This window comes from Mauremys mutica, chromosome 18, assembly GCF_020497125.1.
Source record: "Mauremys mutica isolate MM-2020 ecotype Southern chromosome 18, ASM2049712v1, whole genome shotgun sequence".
Lineage (NCBI taxonomy): Eukaryota > Metazoa > Chordata > Testudines > Geoemydidae > Mauremys > Mauremys mutica.
In genome coordinates, this window is record NC_059089.1 from 17,053,282 (window position 1) to 17,070,033 (window position 16,752).

The 16,752-nt window shown below is 41.9% G+C and overlaps 1 protein-coding gene across 1 annotated transcript in view; it reads left to right on the top strand.

Annotated features, from left to right (window-relative positions):
• The window catches only part of NUP188 (nucleoporin 188), a 50,748-nt gene that overhangs the window by 17,301 nt on the left and 16,695 nt on the right, over window positions 1–16,752 (top strand). The window contains 9 exon segments of the mRNA XM_044993097.1: window positions 1,267–1,309; window positions 6,996–7,124; window positions 12,572–12,677; window positions 13,258–13,308; window positions 13,310–13,465; window positions 14,067–14,236; window positions 15,391–15,443; window positions 15,446–15,459; window positions 16,434–16,501. Coding sequence (XP_044849032.1) covers window positions 1,267–1,309; window positions 6,996–7,124; window positions 12,572–12,677; window positions 13,258–13,308; window positions 13,310–13,465; window positions 14,067–14,236; window positions 15,391–15,443; window positions 15,446–15,459; window positions 16,434–16,501 — 790 coding nt within the window.

Sequence of the window (16,752 nt, forward strand, 5' to 3'; positions counted from 1 at the left end):
GATTGGGAGCCTCAACTTGCAAAAGTCCTTATCTAAAGAAGCTGCCCAAATGCCTTACTAAGGCTACTTAAAATCAAAACTGAGTAACAGCACTATATTCATAACTTTGAATAAAAAATGATACATGCATATCAAATAGGATGAATGATTATTTCAGTAGAATCTTAAACCTTTGCTGAGATATCGTTACATCGGCATATGCAGCACAAATAACACACTCCAGTTATGTCATATCTACATTCACAAGCATACCTCAACAAAGCATCATGGGGTGCAATGTCACATTGGCCTGGTTGTAGTTTCTAGCAGGGCTTGCTGAGCTAGTTTACCATTTGCGTATATTATATGGTTTGCCTTTAGTCCCCTCCCCACATCGTGTTAAGGTACAGTCTGTGCTTGCACTGTTGGATACTGAAACAAGTAGTAATTTACATGGTAACTGAAACCATGGCTTTTTAGGATTGTGAGGTGTGAACTTTTTGCTTCAAATTTGCAACCTGCTATATTAGACATTTAAATGCTTAGAATAACACTGTGCTGATATTGCTCTTGTCACACAGAAATGGCTGAGAGTGTTAGTGGTGTCAGAGATTCAGTCACCTTCCTTGCATAAAATCCTCTATTCATGCTTCATTACAGATTTGCTCATACATTTCCATTTCACCTTTCTATCATTATACCAAGGAAAACTCTCTCACCGATGGGCATTAACACTGGTTGTCTATCACAGCAAATAACTAAGGGCTGGAGTGATGCTTTTGGTTCATGATTAATAGTAGGTGTCTGTTGCATAGAGATGAAAATTAGTGGTCTTTTGAATGGCGCCATTTGACTTAACATTTAACAACACAAAGCAGGAAATAGTGGAAACCCAGGCATCTCTCATCACACACCTGGCTCTGATCAGATTTGACTGGGAATGACATTTACTTTGTTAATTTGAGAAGTTTAACTTTCCTCTAAGGGTCAATGAATGATACAAATAGTTGTGTGTTGTTTTTTCTCAAAACCCTTTCGGATGTTAGGATTTGTAGATGCAACACGAATTTTCCAGCAGGGAGGAGCCCTAAGAACCATTCTCCACTAAAGTTGCCTTGCTGCATTGACCCCTCCCCCAGCAGAAGAATTCATGTTGATCATTTTTTTGTTTCAGTAACAGTTTTTCTTTTGTGTCCTCCACGGCCAGGGAGCCCAACTGCTGGTCTGGGTATGATCCTGGACAGTGTGTGTGGGTTGTTCCCACATCTTCTCTCTCCTCTTCTGCAGCCTGCTCAAAGCCCTTGTATCGGCTAAATATACTGCAAAAAAGGTAAGGAAACCTGGCCTGAAATCTGGAAGGGACAGTTTATATCTGGACAGAAAAGGCAACATTGTGTTTGGACCCTCTCCCTTGCTTTGTAACCACACATCCCATCCTTGATGCCTTGAGGAACAACCATCAACCTATTGGCCAAGTGGTCTAGAAAGGACTTCCTTCTGAGCCTGCCAGAAGAGTTGCTTTTGCATGAGTATAGGGCACACGCTCTCTCTAGTACTGGAACTTACTGCTTTCATAGCACGGACAAATCCTTGGGATTCAAGATAATAGGAACTGAACCTGGTCTCCAGTGTGGCACTGTTGAGTAATGTTTGCTTGGGCCTCAAAACGTTAGTTTATGCTATTGGAACTACTTCCTGCTCTAATGATTAATATGATGTTCAGGGAGGCTAGCACAAAAAAACAAAGTTCTGAGTATAACTCAGTTGCTGGTTTTATGATGTGCAATCAGTAAGAAGAGTTACCAAGTAATTTAGACATCAAATGATAAAATGGGGGAAGCACAGATTTCATTGCAAACTTTATGGGGGGTACCACTTTGCCGGAACCCAGAGCTGATGCACTACTCATAGCTTGTGACAATTGCCTTGTGTCAGGATGCTAACTTTTAGTGCTTTACTCCATAATTAGTTTCCTGTTCTTCTTGATTAACTAGTTAAGAGAGGCGTTATTTGGGGCAATTCCATGGGAGAACAGGAATGTGTGGTATTTCTGCTTCAGTAGGAGTTGGCATAGTTGGAAGCAGACTATGCAATTTCAAGTAACTTTACCGTATCCCTAGAAATGGCCTGGCTTTAATAGTTCATTAGAATAAGAAAGCTCTAGTTTCTCTGGCTGTAAACTGTAGCTCTTTCCCATTTGCAGGTGTACAGTTTCCTGGATAAAAAGTGTCCTTTCTACATTGAAGTTGTAAAAATTCAAACACAAGCCCCTCCTGATGTGATCCTCGCATGAAGATGGCACCCTTTGGGAGAACGGCAGGTGCCAAAACTTCTCTATCCCCTGGGTAAGGAATTATGGAGGGGTCCTTCACCCTTGGAACACTGTACAGAGCTAGTTTTTTATTGAACCAAATTGCTTACAGTATTTTAATTGTGAAGACTGGATATCTGATGCACATTCTGAAGCTTCTGACTTTGTTTTTTGTTTCACACCTTTCCCATCCCCCTCCATTAGGACTGGGCCGTAGACAAACCTACGAATACCTCAGGGCAACAGTGGGCCAGGTGGATGAGTAGCATGGATGACCTGAGCAAACTCAGTAAACGATGGGAATTCTATTCCTACAGCCAGCTGCGACATTGTTCACTTGTGAAATATTGAGATGCTGCTCCATGTTGTTATTCGACAGCAGGTTGAGGCAAGAGGGGGAATTGGGGTGGATGTTGTCGGGGAGAGAGGAGGAGTGTGATGCATTAGTAACAATTAACATAAGAATTGTAAAAAAAACACTCAAGAGTTAAATTTTCAGGTGGGATTGGGACAGGTCCTAGCGCACATTCTCCACTCTCCTTTTTGGAACAGTCTGCCAGCTGTTTAACAGAAGCGCATTGTGGCTGAGTCGAGCACCACATTGGGGGAATTGTGACAAGGGGAGAAGAACAAATACTAGAAGAGGAGTGATGAGGAAGAAAGGAGAGAAAAGAAAAGTAGGAGAGAGTCAAATACAGCAGGAGGTGGAAAGGTTTTGTTTTTTGTATTATGCTGTCTCCATAAAATAGATCAGTGAGGTGGTAAGCACTTATAGGGGAGCTGGGCAAAATTTAAGATAAAGAGAAAATAATGAGCAGGCAAAAAAGGCCTTTTAAAATATCCACCCAACCCTCAAATTTCTGTGTTTGGTCATTTGAGGGGACATGGTCCCAGTTTAATATCAATTTCTGTTATTGCCACCCATGCCGAAAGTAGATGTTCCCTTCATTAGAGATGTGGAATAATCTGAGAAGTAAACTTACTGACAGGTTAAAGGGACCTCTCTTGTAGAGATTGTAGTAAGATCCATCCAAGGATGTGGAGAGAGAGAGTCAATGGCTGCTTATGCATCTCTCCAGACCTGTAAATAACTAGTTTTCTTTTAATCCAGATGTGATTCAGCAACCTGCCAGAGGAGCTCAAGCCACGTCATTGACCTGGTTCTCCACAAGGTCACATCAGCACTGATGTGTCGATAGCAGATTGTCTTCCTGCCAATCACATCACTGACTCATACATGCTGTTACAGAGGTAAGTTGCTGACTAGCAGTAGACAGTTAACGGCACCCCGGAATTTGCTAGACAATGGGGCAAAATGGTCAACCATAAATTTTAACCAAAGGCTATTTAGGAAGTCTGCCTCAGAGCTTGGGATTCAGAATTCTGGAGTCTCTTGCCTTAATGTTCTGTGCGTAGACCACTAGACCACCTTGCCTAGCTCACAAAACCTGTTTGTATTGCTTTAACTACACCTCTACCCCGATATAATGCAGGTCCTCGGGAGCCTAAAAAATCTCACCAGCCTTATAGTGTGAGCTACTGCGTTTATATCGACGTATGGTCCCAGTTACGGCATACCGGCACGCTGTGACTCAGAACTGGAACCGGCTTCCCTGGCGGTGATTTAAAGGGCCCGGGGCCTCCCCCACTTTGTAAGCTTTAAACCGTGTTATATCCGAATTTATGTGTTCTATCAGGTCGCGTTCTATCAGGGTAGAAGTGTATAATGATATACTAAGTCACACAGCTCTCCCTAAATGTGAAATGCAATTATATCTGTATAAATGCACCTGGTATAGATATCCCTGAAAGGAGAAGAGGAGGGAATACGGCTTTACCAGTGTAAGTCAACCATATATACTGTGTCCACACTATGCGGTATGTTTCAGAGTTAAACTATTTCAGCAGACGAAATCACAAACTCTCTTATACCAGTATAAAAAACTGTATAGACCTGGCTTACGTTCTGAAGATTTTTATATATACATAACTCTGGGTTTCTTCCTAGCGTTAACAAGTTGTGATCTCTCCCCCAGTGGATGTTATTGCTTCTTGTGTCAATTGTTTGACTGTATTGGCTGCCCGCAATGCCAGCTAAGGTGACGAGGATACCTTCTGATTTTCCTGTTCTTTTCAAATAGGAATAGTGTGTGTGTGGTGTGTGTGTGAGAATATTAGATATATATATTTATATATATCAATATATATATAATATATATATATAAGGGGGGTAAATTTATACTGCTCTTCGTCCATCTTCTAGAGTCTGGACTGATCTTCACCACAAACTAGGGTTTCTTACCATTTGTTGCCAATTCCAGTTTCCAGTATGAGTTCACATGATTAGGGTAATTCAGTTTTCTCTTGTGCCTTTGCTTCCCTTGATAATATGCCATATGAGGTGTAAAGTGTTTCACTAGTGGTGGATTCTAGACTTTCTAAAATCCAGGCACCTAATGTTCCATTCTTACATAATAGACTGGCAAAATCCTTATTCTAAATTCAAGTTCCACTGAATCACATACGACCTGTGAAAGTGTTTTGGAGCTCCTTATAGAAAAATATAAAGAGAGAAAATACTACATATTAGATACATAACCCTCTGATCATAAAAACATGCTTAGCTTATGCAGTCAGAAGCAAGATTAATCAGGCTAGTATTAAACATACAAGATTACTGGCTCTTCAACAGGAGAAGTAAAATACTTCTTAAGTGCAAGGGTTTGAATTTGTCCTGAGCTCGGTGAGTCACCTTTTCTCTACTCTGGATCATTTCCCCATGTGTAAAATTAGTTAATGTGATTCCTCCTTCTCCATCCATGCTTGGTTGCCTATTGTACATACCAATGCATGCTCTCGCTCCTCCTTTCCCACAGTGCTGAGGAATGAATGCTGGGGGCTATGGAACACCTGTTTTGAATGAGCGTGGAACAGCCTCAGGGCGAGTTATGGTGTCACCCATCTCCTTCCCTACATTTGTCACAACTCTTGTCCGTGTAAGTGTTTCTTCTGCAGTTGCTTGTACATTTTCAGGCAGCAATAGGTTACTACTAGCTGGTGAGAAAGTGAAGATGAGGTCAAAATGGTGTGTACTGAATGTATGTGGAGGTTCCCTTCGGGTGGGGACCACCACTGAGGTATCCATTTGACAACATACCCAATCCTTCTTTGGTGCTGGGACCCTTGCTTTTCCCATGGATTTGGTTCTTTCCAACAATCATCTTTCAAGTTTGCAAATTGCACTCACTCCCTGATACAGGGTGGTGGTAGAGTGCTCAGTCCTCTTTTTCAGGAGTCCCATTAACATTGCCTCCTTCCCCTTTCTTTTTTTTCCTTTCTTTTTTTTGGGTAAGCAGGAAAGGAAAGCTCTTTTGTCTGCTGCTTTTTCTCTTTCTAAGAGATCCAGAAGTGTATTTATCCTCCATAACACATCTGATCTTCACTTGACTTTGAGTGCAATGAGAATAGAAATTGACTCATAAACCTCTGTCCCCCATGCTGCATTACGCAGCTACTGTTGGTAGAACTCTGTTCTGTGACACCTATTTCTGTCTTTGGAGTGTGAGGATTAAATGTCTTCACAACCAAAGAATGTCACACCACCTTTTGAACTAGGATTCGCGAAAACTGTAATGTTGCTCTTGCTTTTTCTAGGGACAACTTGGCTAGCACCCAGAGCCAAGGGCTGATGCCCCTGGCATTGTGTTTGTGCTGAAGGAAATGTTACCGAAACTACCACAAATGGCGCTATAAACCTCCCATGGAGTGAGAGACACGAAATTGGTATAGGAATAGCTCCTCAAGGGGAGCAAAAGTTGAACTCTGTCTAAGAGAGAATAGTGTCTTTCTCTGTTGTCCCCCTCACCCCCCCCCCACTTTCATTATAAATGGCTCAGTGAGCCCTTGAGGACTTTATACTTCTATAATGTAACGGTACCATATTGCATTCTGAACTCAACAACTGCTCTCTCTGAAGACTGAATTCTAAAAAAAATTTTTTTTCCTTCCTGCTTTTCAGGGTGCCTAATCCTTGCAGCTCATCCATGCTATTTCTCAATCTCACTGCCCTGAAATGGATCCTCACAGCAGGTAAGGGGAAAGTGAATTTTCATATGATATCACTCTATATGCAACTAGTCCCCATCTTACAGAATGTCAGAAGAACCTCAGTCACTGATTACTTTTGTTCACCAACTATGGTTAATGTTGGAAACATATCTAACTTGGCAACAGTATCAGTTTGCTGCTTTTGGCTAGCCTTGGTACACCTTGCTTATGACGTTGTAGCCCAGGGAAAATCTGCAGAAAAGGGGTGGAGAGAGAGGGCAAACCCAGATGGTTATGCAAAGCTGCTGATGAGGGGAAGGAAGCCAGTGGACAGACTTAATTTTATACTGCAGCAGATGTGTACATTCCAGACTGCCATCCACTTCTCTGTGGTTGGTGTGCCCACTTTGGGGGTTTGCACCTAACATATTGGGGAATGAGGGAGAGAAGAAGTGAGGGGGTGGTATAGAAATTGAAAGAAGTTACTTAACTTGCATGGTGGATCAGTAGGACCTTTCTATCTTACGTATTTCTAATGTGCTCATCCCTGTAGTGTCTGGGTTGATGATGGCACTGATACATGTTGAGTGTATCAGATCAGGCAGAGGACCTTTCCTGTGATTGCTTGCTTTCCAGTGTCTGTGTCCTTGTCTTGCAGCAATGCTCCAAGCCTGCAGTCCTTGTGCATCTTCAGCCTGGCCAACACGGAAGCAGGACAGGCTGTCATTAACATCATGGGCATCGGTGTGGACACCATTGATATGGTAATGGCCTCACAGTCCTGTAGGTGAGTTACGTGTTCCACTCTTGCGGCATGGAAAAAGCAGCAACAAATCATACTTGAAATGTGGTTTAACTGGGTTACATGTTGCTGGGAGTCAATGTAGTTGCCAGTCGGGGCAAACTGTCTCTGATCATAATTCTGAAAAAATAACCAAAACCTGCCGCTTATTCACAGCTTTCTGTCACTGTGCTTATTCTCTTCATATACATTCCCTAATTCCTGCAGTTGCTTTTCATTTCTGATTTTGCTTAGCCTAACTGAGTATTGCACTAAGGAAATGAGATGTGGGTATGCTTGATTGTTTCACACTTGCTTGTAGTAATGCTATTATAAAGAGCTCACTAGATTCAGCATATAAAAGTACCAAATGAAGTAAAAGGCAGGAAAATTATAGCAAAAGTTCCAATTTTCATGCCTCTAAATCATGCCTTGAGTCCAGTACAATCCTTTAGCATGAGTAAACCATTACAAAGCTTGAGTTGCAGTGTTAGAAAGTCCTTGTGGTTTCTTGATTAATCGGTTTCTTAAAGGTGGATTCCTGAAGGCAGTACTGGGGGCTGCTTCACAACTTAAACCTCCTCTCCAACCAGTTATCAGGACAGTTACTTTTGAACACTTCAACAATGGTTAAATCCCTTTATTTATTAGTGTGTAACTAAAGGTCCTTCTGTGCTTTAAAAAACTCTCTCTGGCCCTTAATAGTGTGCTCAGTGGACCACCCAGCCTTTCTGGCTCGGGAGCGTTAACTCTTCAGATACTTTAACAAATCTGTTGGGGAAAGAGGGAACCTAGAATACAGTGAAAACAAATAGCAATATTGAATTAGAGATTTTTTCACAGACTGATGCCACATGACTGGAGTACAGATAATCTGTAGTAGAAGCTTTCAGACTTCTTAGTCTGGACCTTAAGTATGTGTATGTGTGCGTGTGCACGGAGTACACCCGCCCTTTCAAATGTGACCATGTGGACCCATCCTCTCCCATTCATGATAGCATAAAATCTCTCATGAATGTAGCAGTTGCTTCTGTGGAAAAGTAACATTAGGAAAGTATCTAAGCATTTTAGCTGCCTTTAATGTGGGTTGCCTTTGTGAAGAAAGTTAATCAAGCTACTTACTTTGGCTCTTCATTTCATCTACCCTCCTATCTGTTCTGCTCCTCCCTCCACCTGCACATACTGCTTTACATGTAGTCCTCCTTTCCCTGCACAGTCAGGAAGCAAGGAAGAGAGAAGTACTGTGTGGCTTGCTGTCTCTCTACGGATCACTAGCAACTGCTTCGCAGACCACCAGTGGTATACAGAGGTCCAGGGGTTCTCAACTCTTTGATCTGTCATAGAGACCCATGACACTGATATAGTTGGTTATTTTACAGTAGCTGTTGGATGCTGTCTCATCACCCTGTTTATACAGCTTGGCTGTTGTTCCCTAGCCAAGTTTGTTTTACTCAAAAATAGTTCCTTAACAATAGTGTTCTCCCTTTCTTCTCCTTAAAATGACCATCACTTATTTATATGCAGTGTTGTTGTAGTTGTGTTGGTCTCAGGATATTAGGGGGACAAGGTGGGTGAAGTAAGCTTTTATTGGACCAACTTCTGTTGGTTAGAGAAACAAGCTTTTGAGCTTACACACAGTTACCTTACATCTGTATCAAAGGTAGCATGCATCAGCAGTTATGATACTATGTGTGCTCCAGGGCCTTGTTTACCCATCTATGCCAAGGACACTTTAATCTTTTTGATACTCTTGCTTTTATACATTAGTCCTTGAATTGTCCTGGCCTTGCCTCTGTGTTTCCCCTTTCCATGATTCCTGTGACATGCGTCTATAAAAATGAAGTAGCATGATCTTAGAAATTTTAGATTTATTTTTACTTGTTTGGTCCAACAGTTAAACTCACTCACTGGAGAATTTCAAGGGAATTGCACGCATTGCAGATTTGTGGAAGTAAGTGTAATATTATGCAAGCCAGAACCACCCCACCCTTCCAAAAAACCCTTTATGTTCAGATAATATGCTGTGTCTGACTTATGGTGAAGACTAGCTTTATTTCATCCTCTTGTCCCTCTGTATTATAGCCTTTGTAATACGTAAGATCACCCATAATTTGGAAACATACATGACGTTGGCATGGCGGGATGGGATAAGGATAAAGCATGTGTTTCAATTCTGAATTGCCTCCTTGTTTTCATGGAATTATCTAAACACAGTAATAACTCTATCGTTCAGATTGTAACAGCTGACATTTATAAGTCTGATCTTGAACTTGGCTCTCCTCTATGTAGCTTTCTGTAAATTTTCCTTTCTGCCTGAAATTTCTTCTCCATAGTCTCTGTGCATAGTAGAATCTTTTTGCAAAGTTTTGAGGTTAGTTTCTTAGTTATGGGAGTCTGAAGAAATAAAGAAGGGGACTCAAAATTGTTACAACTTGTTTTATCTTTTCATAACTGAAAAATGGCTTGGTCTGAAAACTTCACACTTGTTTTACATGCTAATTCTCAGTTAGAATTGACACACAGGACTGTTAGTAACAAGCTGAAGTGGAAAGCTTGCAATTTACGAAGGGTCAGATTTTAAGGCTTTAAGTATAAGAGCATTTCTGTGACCAACTTTGTGGCAGTTGTAGGTAAACAGTGAATATGTATCTGCAGATTTTCATAAGAGGAACTAGTTAGGAATTTGAAGAGGTTATAAACTCTGCCTGTTGCCTGAGGGAGATCTCAAGTAATCACCACAGACAGCTGAGGAGATGGGTTCTGCTTACAGCAGGGGACTTTTGTCCCCTCTTTGTCCCAAACTAAGCAGCTCCTAAAGCAGCTGTCCAATTAAGGGGAAATATTGGTCTTCATACTGAGGCCCCATCTAGCCACCACCCAAAACTGTGTGACCCTACTTCCAGTTTTTATTCTGAGACACTGAGTGACCCTCTGCCCCAGGTATAGCAATTTGCCTTGCCTCATCTTCCTATTTCCTTGCCATGACCATTCCCATTCCCATCTTAACACGCCTGCCCGCCCCTAAAGAATGTGTTGGTGATTGAAAAGGGGTTAGGAGGCCTTAAGGCTCACACCCTTCCACCTCTGTTTTGTTCCAGAACAAAAGGGAAGGAGGAGCCAGGACTTGTTAGGGGGAGGAGATCTGTTGGGAGGTTGTGGCATTAATCGCTAAAAAATTGTCCCTAAACTTTAATAAGGGTTAAAAAGGTTAATACAATTCAGAACCAGTTTTTTCTTTGTCTGACTGGTTTGGACTCCTTATAAGTGAGACTAATGGTAAAAACAACCCCTTGCTGATTTGAACATCTACTGTGAAACCGAAGGCAATGTGGATCTCTAACATCCACTGATATAGACAGCAGAGTTTAGATCCTTCATGAGTGCAACATTTGCAAGAGACTTCTCATTCTGCACTAACCAGGATAAGATGTGCTAACAGCCAGTGGAGGTTTCTGCTTTTAAAAAGCCATCATAGGAGAAAATAATTATGCATTCAAAAGTAAGACAATTCAAAGTTAAATTCTCTGCACTAGCTTGAACTCGGCCCCAGATACCTGTCCAACTTCCACCTGTAGCCTAGGTGGAAGTTGGACAGGTATTTTTACCATTCACCTTCCCATTCTTCAATCCCTTTCCTCCAGTACAGATCACTCACTCCCACTAAAACTGTGAACTAGCCTATGAAACCCTAAATAGCTAACACATGGGAGTGAGACCTCTCCCCATTAAAGAATAGACTACAGTATCTTATGTCTTTTTCCACGTACCACACCACCTTCTGATCTACTATCTGACTGTAGAACCACCCAACACACTGAAAAGAGAGATGCCTCTAAACAGTTACACCACCTGCAGCGAGATCTATGACCCATGGTACATTGCCAAAAGAAAGTATTTCCCATATGGTGTTCATTAAACAGTATATGTACTCTAAAGGGTGGGTTTATGTTCCGTGTAGAAGCAGGTGAAACTCTCATGGGAGGGTGAGCAAGATATGGGGAAAGAGTTACCATGGGTGGAGGAATCTTAACTTCAGATGTCTTTGCTTTCTAATATTTAAATGAATTATGTCTCAAACTTAACTGTATTTCAACAACTTTTTTTTGTCTGGTAATTAAGTTTTTAGCTTAATTTTTGTTGGTTTTAATCTCCCTCCTCCTACTCCTTGGCAATAATGGACAATACAAGAGTTTTAAAAAAAATTACCTTTTTTTGGGTTATTGGATCTGTCTGAAAACTGCTTTTTGCACTCTTTGAACTTAAAACTTATGAGCCAATTTAACTCCAACCTAGGGAAGAAGGAAAATCACAGAAACAGTTACGCACCCCAAAGACAAGGGTTTAGAATAGAAACACTCTCAGAACCTTGTGCTACTACTATAAACTCAGGATTAGTTATGTAGTAGTATTTTGCATTATATTTGCTATACTTGCAATGATAAGTGAGAGTGAATAGAGTTCTCTTACAACCTTTGCTCTTGCTTGATAGGACCACAGAATACTGAATTTGCTATTTGAATACTGTACAGCTAATGAGCATCATTTGAGTTGATTTTAATGCATTCCTTTTGGTTTCTGTTTGGCAACACAGCGATGAGTCACTGGCGCCAGGGCCAGCTGCTGATCCAGACAGTAAAAAGCTGGCATTCTCGGTCACAAATAACGTCATCCGGTTGAAATCCCCTTCTAGCGTGGTATCCCCACTGGAACAGGCACTTACTCAGCATGGTATGTACCTCTTTGTTGGCCAGCCCAGGCAGTAGTGTCTGTTCCTCGAACACAGATAATGTGTAACTTGCTAACATTGGATTGAGGTCTGACTCCTCTGAACAGTGCAGTTCTCATCCAGCATACTAGTGATGGGAGGGCACCAGAGGGCATTCCTCCTTCTTCAAGGGATTAGCCAATGGACATTTAGTAAATTCCCTGTAATGTGGACTATGTTGACAAGTTTTCCCCTTGCATTAGAACCGTTACGGAATCCTCTTATGCAGTGACGCTGGGTATGTGACGCTGGGCCCACTTTTGGGAGGGTAGCAGAATTGTTTTTGTCTTGCTCTTTCACCTACTAGGCCTCTTGGTGGCACTGGTGCTTCTGGTTCTTTGCAGCTCTGGGAGCAGTGTGGAAGCTTTGAACTATAGTTCTCATTGTTGGCTCACCAGGACTGCTTTCAAATAGCCACCTACTGTTATTTTCACTTGTTTTGTTTACTGCTTTCTAACATGAGACAGTGCTGAACGGTATGGTAAAGCAGACTGCCAGTATTTCCTACGGCCAGACCCATCCGTTGTCCTCTTGGAAAGCTGGAATTCTTTCCCTCTCACTCCCTTTCCACTCTAGTATAGAGTAGCATGACTGCCTACTAAATAGTTTGCTGAATAGTCTGTCTTGAAGAGCCCTCATAGGAGATTATTCCAGCTTCTCACCTGTGATTTAATTGTGTTCTCACCAGGTGCTCAGGGAACAATCTGATTGCTGTCTTGGCCAAATATATCTACCACAAACACGACCCAGCACTGCCACGCCTTGCCATCCAGCTGCTCAAACGACTCGCTACGGTAAAACTAGTTTCTCACAAGTGCTTTGCCATGCTTTCCCTTTTTGTTGATTCCACCACTTAAACTGTCTCCAGTGACCCTCCAAGATACAACCTGTGAGTGTTCTTGCTGTGAGATTTCCAACCTTGTCAAAAAGGAACTTATATTAAGATTTATCCAGGGACCCTGTATTAAGACATATTCTTTACCTATTAGACTAACACTTTTTGATTGTTAAAATCTGAAAGCTCCTTTGGGTTTTATTTAGGCATTTAAAATGTTGCAATTTCGGGGGTATTTATTTTAACATCTCAACCCAAATCTCTATAGCTGTCTGTCTGTCGTCTTCAGTTTTGCCCCTTTCCTTGTGAAATAGATGAGGAATGGAGCAAAACTCAGAACAATTTGGCAATTTTCTACATGTTCCATTAAAATCAAAATTATTTCTTGATTTTTTCCCTCTCCCATGTCCCTGCGCTCAAGGGTGAGAATTTTCTGGAATTTCAGTTTAAAACAAATATCACAAGCCCCATTTATATATTGAGAGGAAGCATCATAGCATTTATCTCCATTTGTTTAGCATGTTTCTTCCCTTTTGCAGGTAGCTCCGATGTCTGTTTACGCCTGCCTTGGGAGTGATGCTGCTGCCATTTCGTGATGCCTTTTTGACCCGCCTGCAGAGTAAGATTGAGGACATGCGCATTAAAGTCATGATCCTGGAGTTCCTCACTGTTGCTGTAGAGACACAGCCTGGGCTCATTGAGCTCTTCCTGAACCTGGAAGTGAAAGATGGGAGTGATGGGTCAAAGGTAAAACAGCAAGTGTCTACATAAGGATTTACTGGAGTAGTAGGATATTCCTATCTTTACATATGGCTTGAAGCTTTCCTGGCTTTGTTCCTTATTTTAGTAAAGATCTCTAAGGCTTTACTTTGTCCTCAGTATGAGTGTCTTTGTCATACACCCTGAGGCGCCTGACAAGATACTGAACATTGGTTTTAATGCTGTGTAGCCTGATTCTGGGACGAGAACCTTATGACCTTCTGATCAATTGGCAAAAAGATTCCCTTCGACCAAAGAGAAATCTTCCTTTGTTCTCCAACCACTATGCAAGCACCTCCTGTTTCAGTATGCTATTTAATTGCACCTACAAAATACGCAGGGAAGCAAAACTTTTTTCCTGCCCCTTGAAGTAATCTGACTTATAAAAATAATTTATTCCACTCTTCACTGTCTTTTTAGATATTCCTCATAGGTGTTCTATATTAAATGTATGTGTATATGAAATACACGCCTATACCATGTGCTCAAGCTTTACTTACCTGTGTATTTTGTAGGTGGAATTAAATAGCATACTGAAACAGGAAGTGGTTGGATGTAGATGTCTCTCATTTTCTCCCTCTTGCTTTAGGAATTCAGCTTAGGGGAATGGAGTTGCCTCCAAGTGGTCTTGGAACTGATAGACTCCAAACAGCAGGAAAGATACTGGTGCCCTCCCCTCTTGCACCGGGCTGCCATTGCATTCCTTCATGCCCTGTGGCAGGACCGTCGGGATAGTGCCATGCTGGTCTTGAGGACCAAGTGAGTAATCGCTTTTCTATGCTGTCTTTAGATGTGGCCTGTATTCCTTGTTTCTAGATGTATAACTTTGGCTGTTTTCAAAATATATTTTGTTTGAATGGGCTCAGTTTACCAAGCTCTCCAGATCACTCTGTATGACTGCCTTGTCCTCAGCATTTACCATACCGCCAAACTTAGTGTCATTGGCAAATTTTATCAGCAGTGATTTCATATTTATTTCCAGATCATTGATGAAAATGTTGAATCACATTGGGCCTAGTACCATTCACAGGCTGATTCAGAATGGGCTGTTTTAAACTCTATTTCAGTGAATAGAAATAAACATATCCCACCAGTTCTGACCGGTTGGAGGATCCCTTTTAATTGTAACTTAGATACTTGGTGGTCAGACTCAGAGGCTTCTCAGCTAATAGCTGGTTAGACCTCTTCCTCCAGTCTCCTGGTAACCTGCTTTGCATGCAAAACATTGGGGAAAATTTAAGTAATTAGGGACGCTTATGTTAAGGAAAAATTAAACTTTCTATTGTGAAGCACATATGCCACAATTCTGTTGAAGGTAACCCTCCTCTTTCAGTGTGCTCTGCACTGCCAGTTGAGTAGTGTTACTACATTTATGGTGTGTGAAATATCTCAGACAGTGGAGTTTGCCATGAAAGGCTGGCAGGATCAGGCTGTTCCTGTCAGGTGTGCTGTGTAGGTCCGTGGCTCTCAGCCGGGGTACGTGTACCCCTAGGGGGTACGCAGAGGTTTTCCATGGGATACATCAACTCATCTAGATATTTGCCTAGTTTTACAACAGGCTACATAAAAAGTACTAGCACAGTCACTGCAAACTAAAATTTCCTACAGACAATGATTTGTTTATTTTGCTCTATATACTATACACTGAAATGGAAGTATAATATTTATATTCCAGTTGATTCATTTTTATAATTATATGGTAAAAATGAGAAAATAAGCAATTTTCAGTAACAGTGTGCTGACACACTTTTTTGTATTTTTATGTCTGATTTTGTAAGCAAGTAATTTCTAAGTGAGGTGTAACTTGGGGGTACGCAAGACAAATCAGAGCCCTAAAAGGGGTGCAGTAGCCTGGAAAGGTTGAGAGCAATAGGAGAAGTATGGTAACTTACAGTATTTTTGTGTGTTTTTAGGCCAAAGTTTTGGGAAAACTTAACCAACCCCCTCTTTGGGACCCTTTCTCCCCCTCAGAAACATCAGAGGTGAGTTGTTAATAAGGACTGAAAATAGCTGTGGTTTTCTGAGAAGTGAAAACCACACTTCCTTCCTTTTGCTTGTTGCCATCTAAGAGGAAATATGGTTGGGTAAAGCACAAGGAGGAGTTCTGAGAGTGGGTTTTATTTCCAACGCTTGCACGGATTATCTGCGTAATTTTGGATTAGTCTCCTGAACTCTCATTGCCTCTATTTCACCATCTGTAAAAACAGAGATAACATCTACCTAACAGGGATGATGAGGTTTATCTCCTTAATGTTTGTAAAGAACTAGTACACTAGATGTGCAATATAGTGTGTGTGTGTGTGTGTGTACATACGTGTACAGGATATTTTGCTCCTGTTCCCAGACATCTGAACAATCTCTCCTCCTTACTGGGCCTACCTCAGACTGACTTGGAGTCCTGAGGATTTTGCCATTCTTCTGCTTTGAAAACCTCTGTCTTCCCTGTGAAAATCTTAATCTCCCTCTATCCAGCTGTCGTACAGATTTGAATATGGTGCTCTTCCCTTGTTGGCAGAGTAGATGAGCACAGTCTTACTGAGGCAGCTGCTCTTACATAAGTCCATTGGATCCTTACTCCCCCCTATCTAGAGAAGATGGCTGTGGCACTCATGGGTGGGACAGTTCTCACAGGAAAGTGCAGTACCATTCACTCTGCCGCTAGGTGATGAGCAGGCACAAGTCTTGCTTCCATCCCTGTCAGCCCCAGGGAGGCCCAGAGGGTTGCCTTTGTGCTACTCTCTAGGCCCTGTTGGCTCAGGAATCCAAGGGTAACAGGAAAACTGGGGCCCCTTGAATAGCAGAAGAGGGGCTTGATTGACAGTGTGGGTGTCGTGGACTTTTTAGACTATGGTCCTCAACTCTCTTTGTAGGACAGAGCTCGGGACACAGTGCTGCCAGATCTGACCTGGAGCAACAGATAACCTGCTCATGCTCTGCTTTTATTCCCTCTTTGTAGCTCAGTGTCTTGGACACTTGTGCCTTAATCATGAAAATCATCTGCCTGGAGATCTACTATGTGGTCAAGTGAGTCATTGACAATCTGTCCTGCTCTAGAGTTTTCAGTGATGCTAGGGGCACCTGAAAGGGAGGGCACAGTCCTGCGCTGTATGTGGGGTACATACTAAGAGATTCTCCATGTTTTGAGGGAGAGGCAAGTTGGAGCTAACAGTTCTATGGAAGTGCTGGAGGGACAGTCAGTAGTTTACCTGTGGCTGCTGGGGCTCAGAAGAGAGGAGCACAAGCCTGCCTCATTTGATTTGAATTTCATGCAGCCA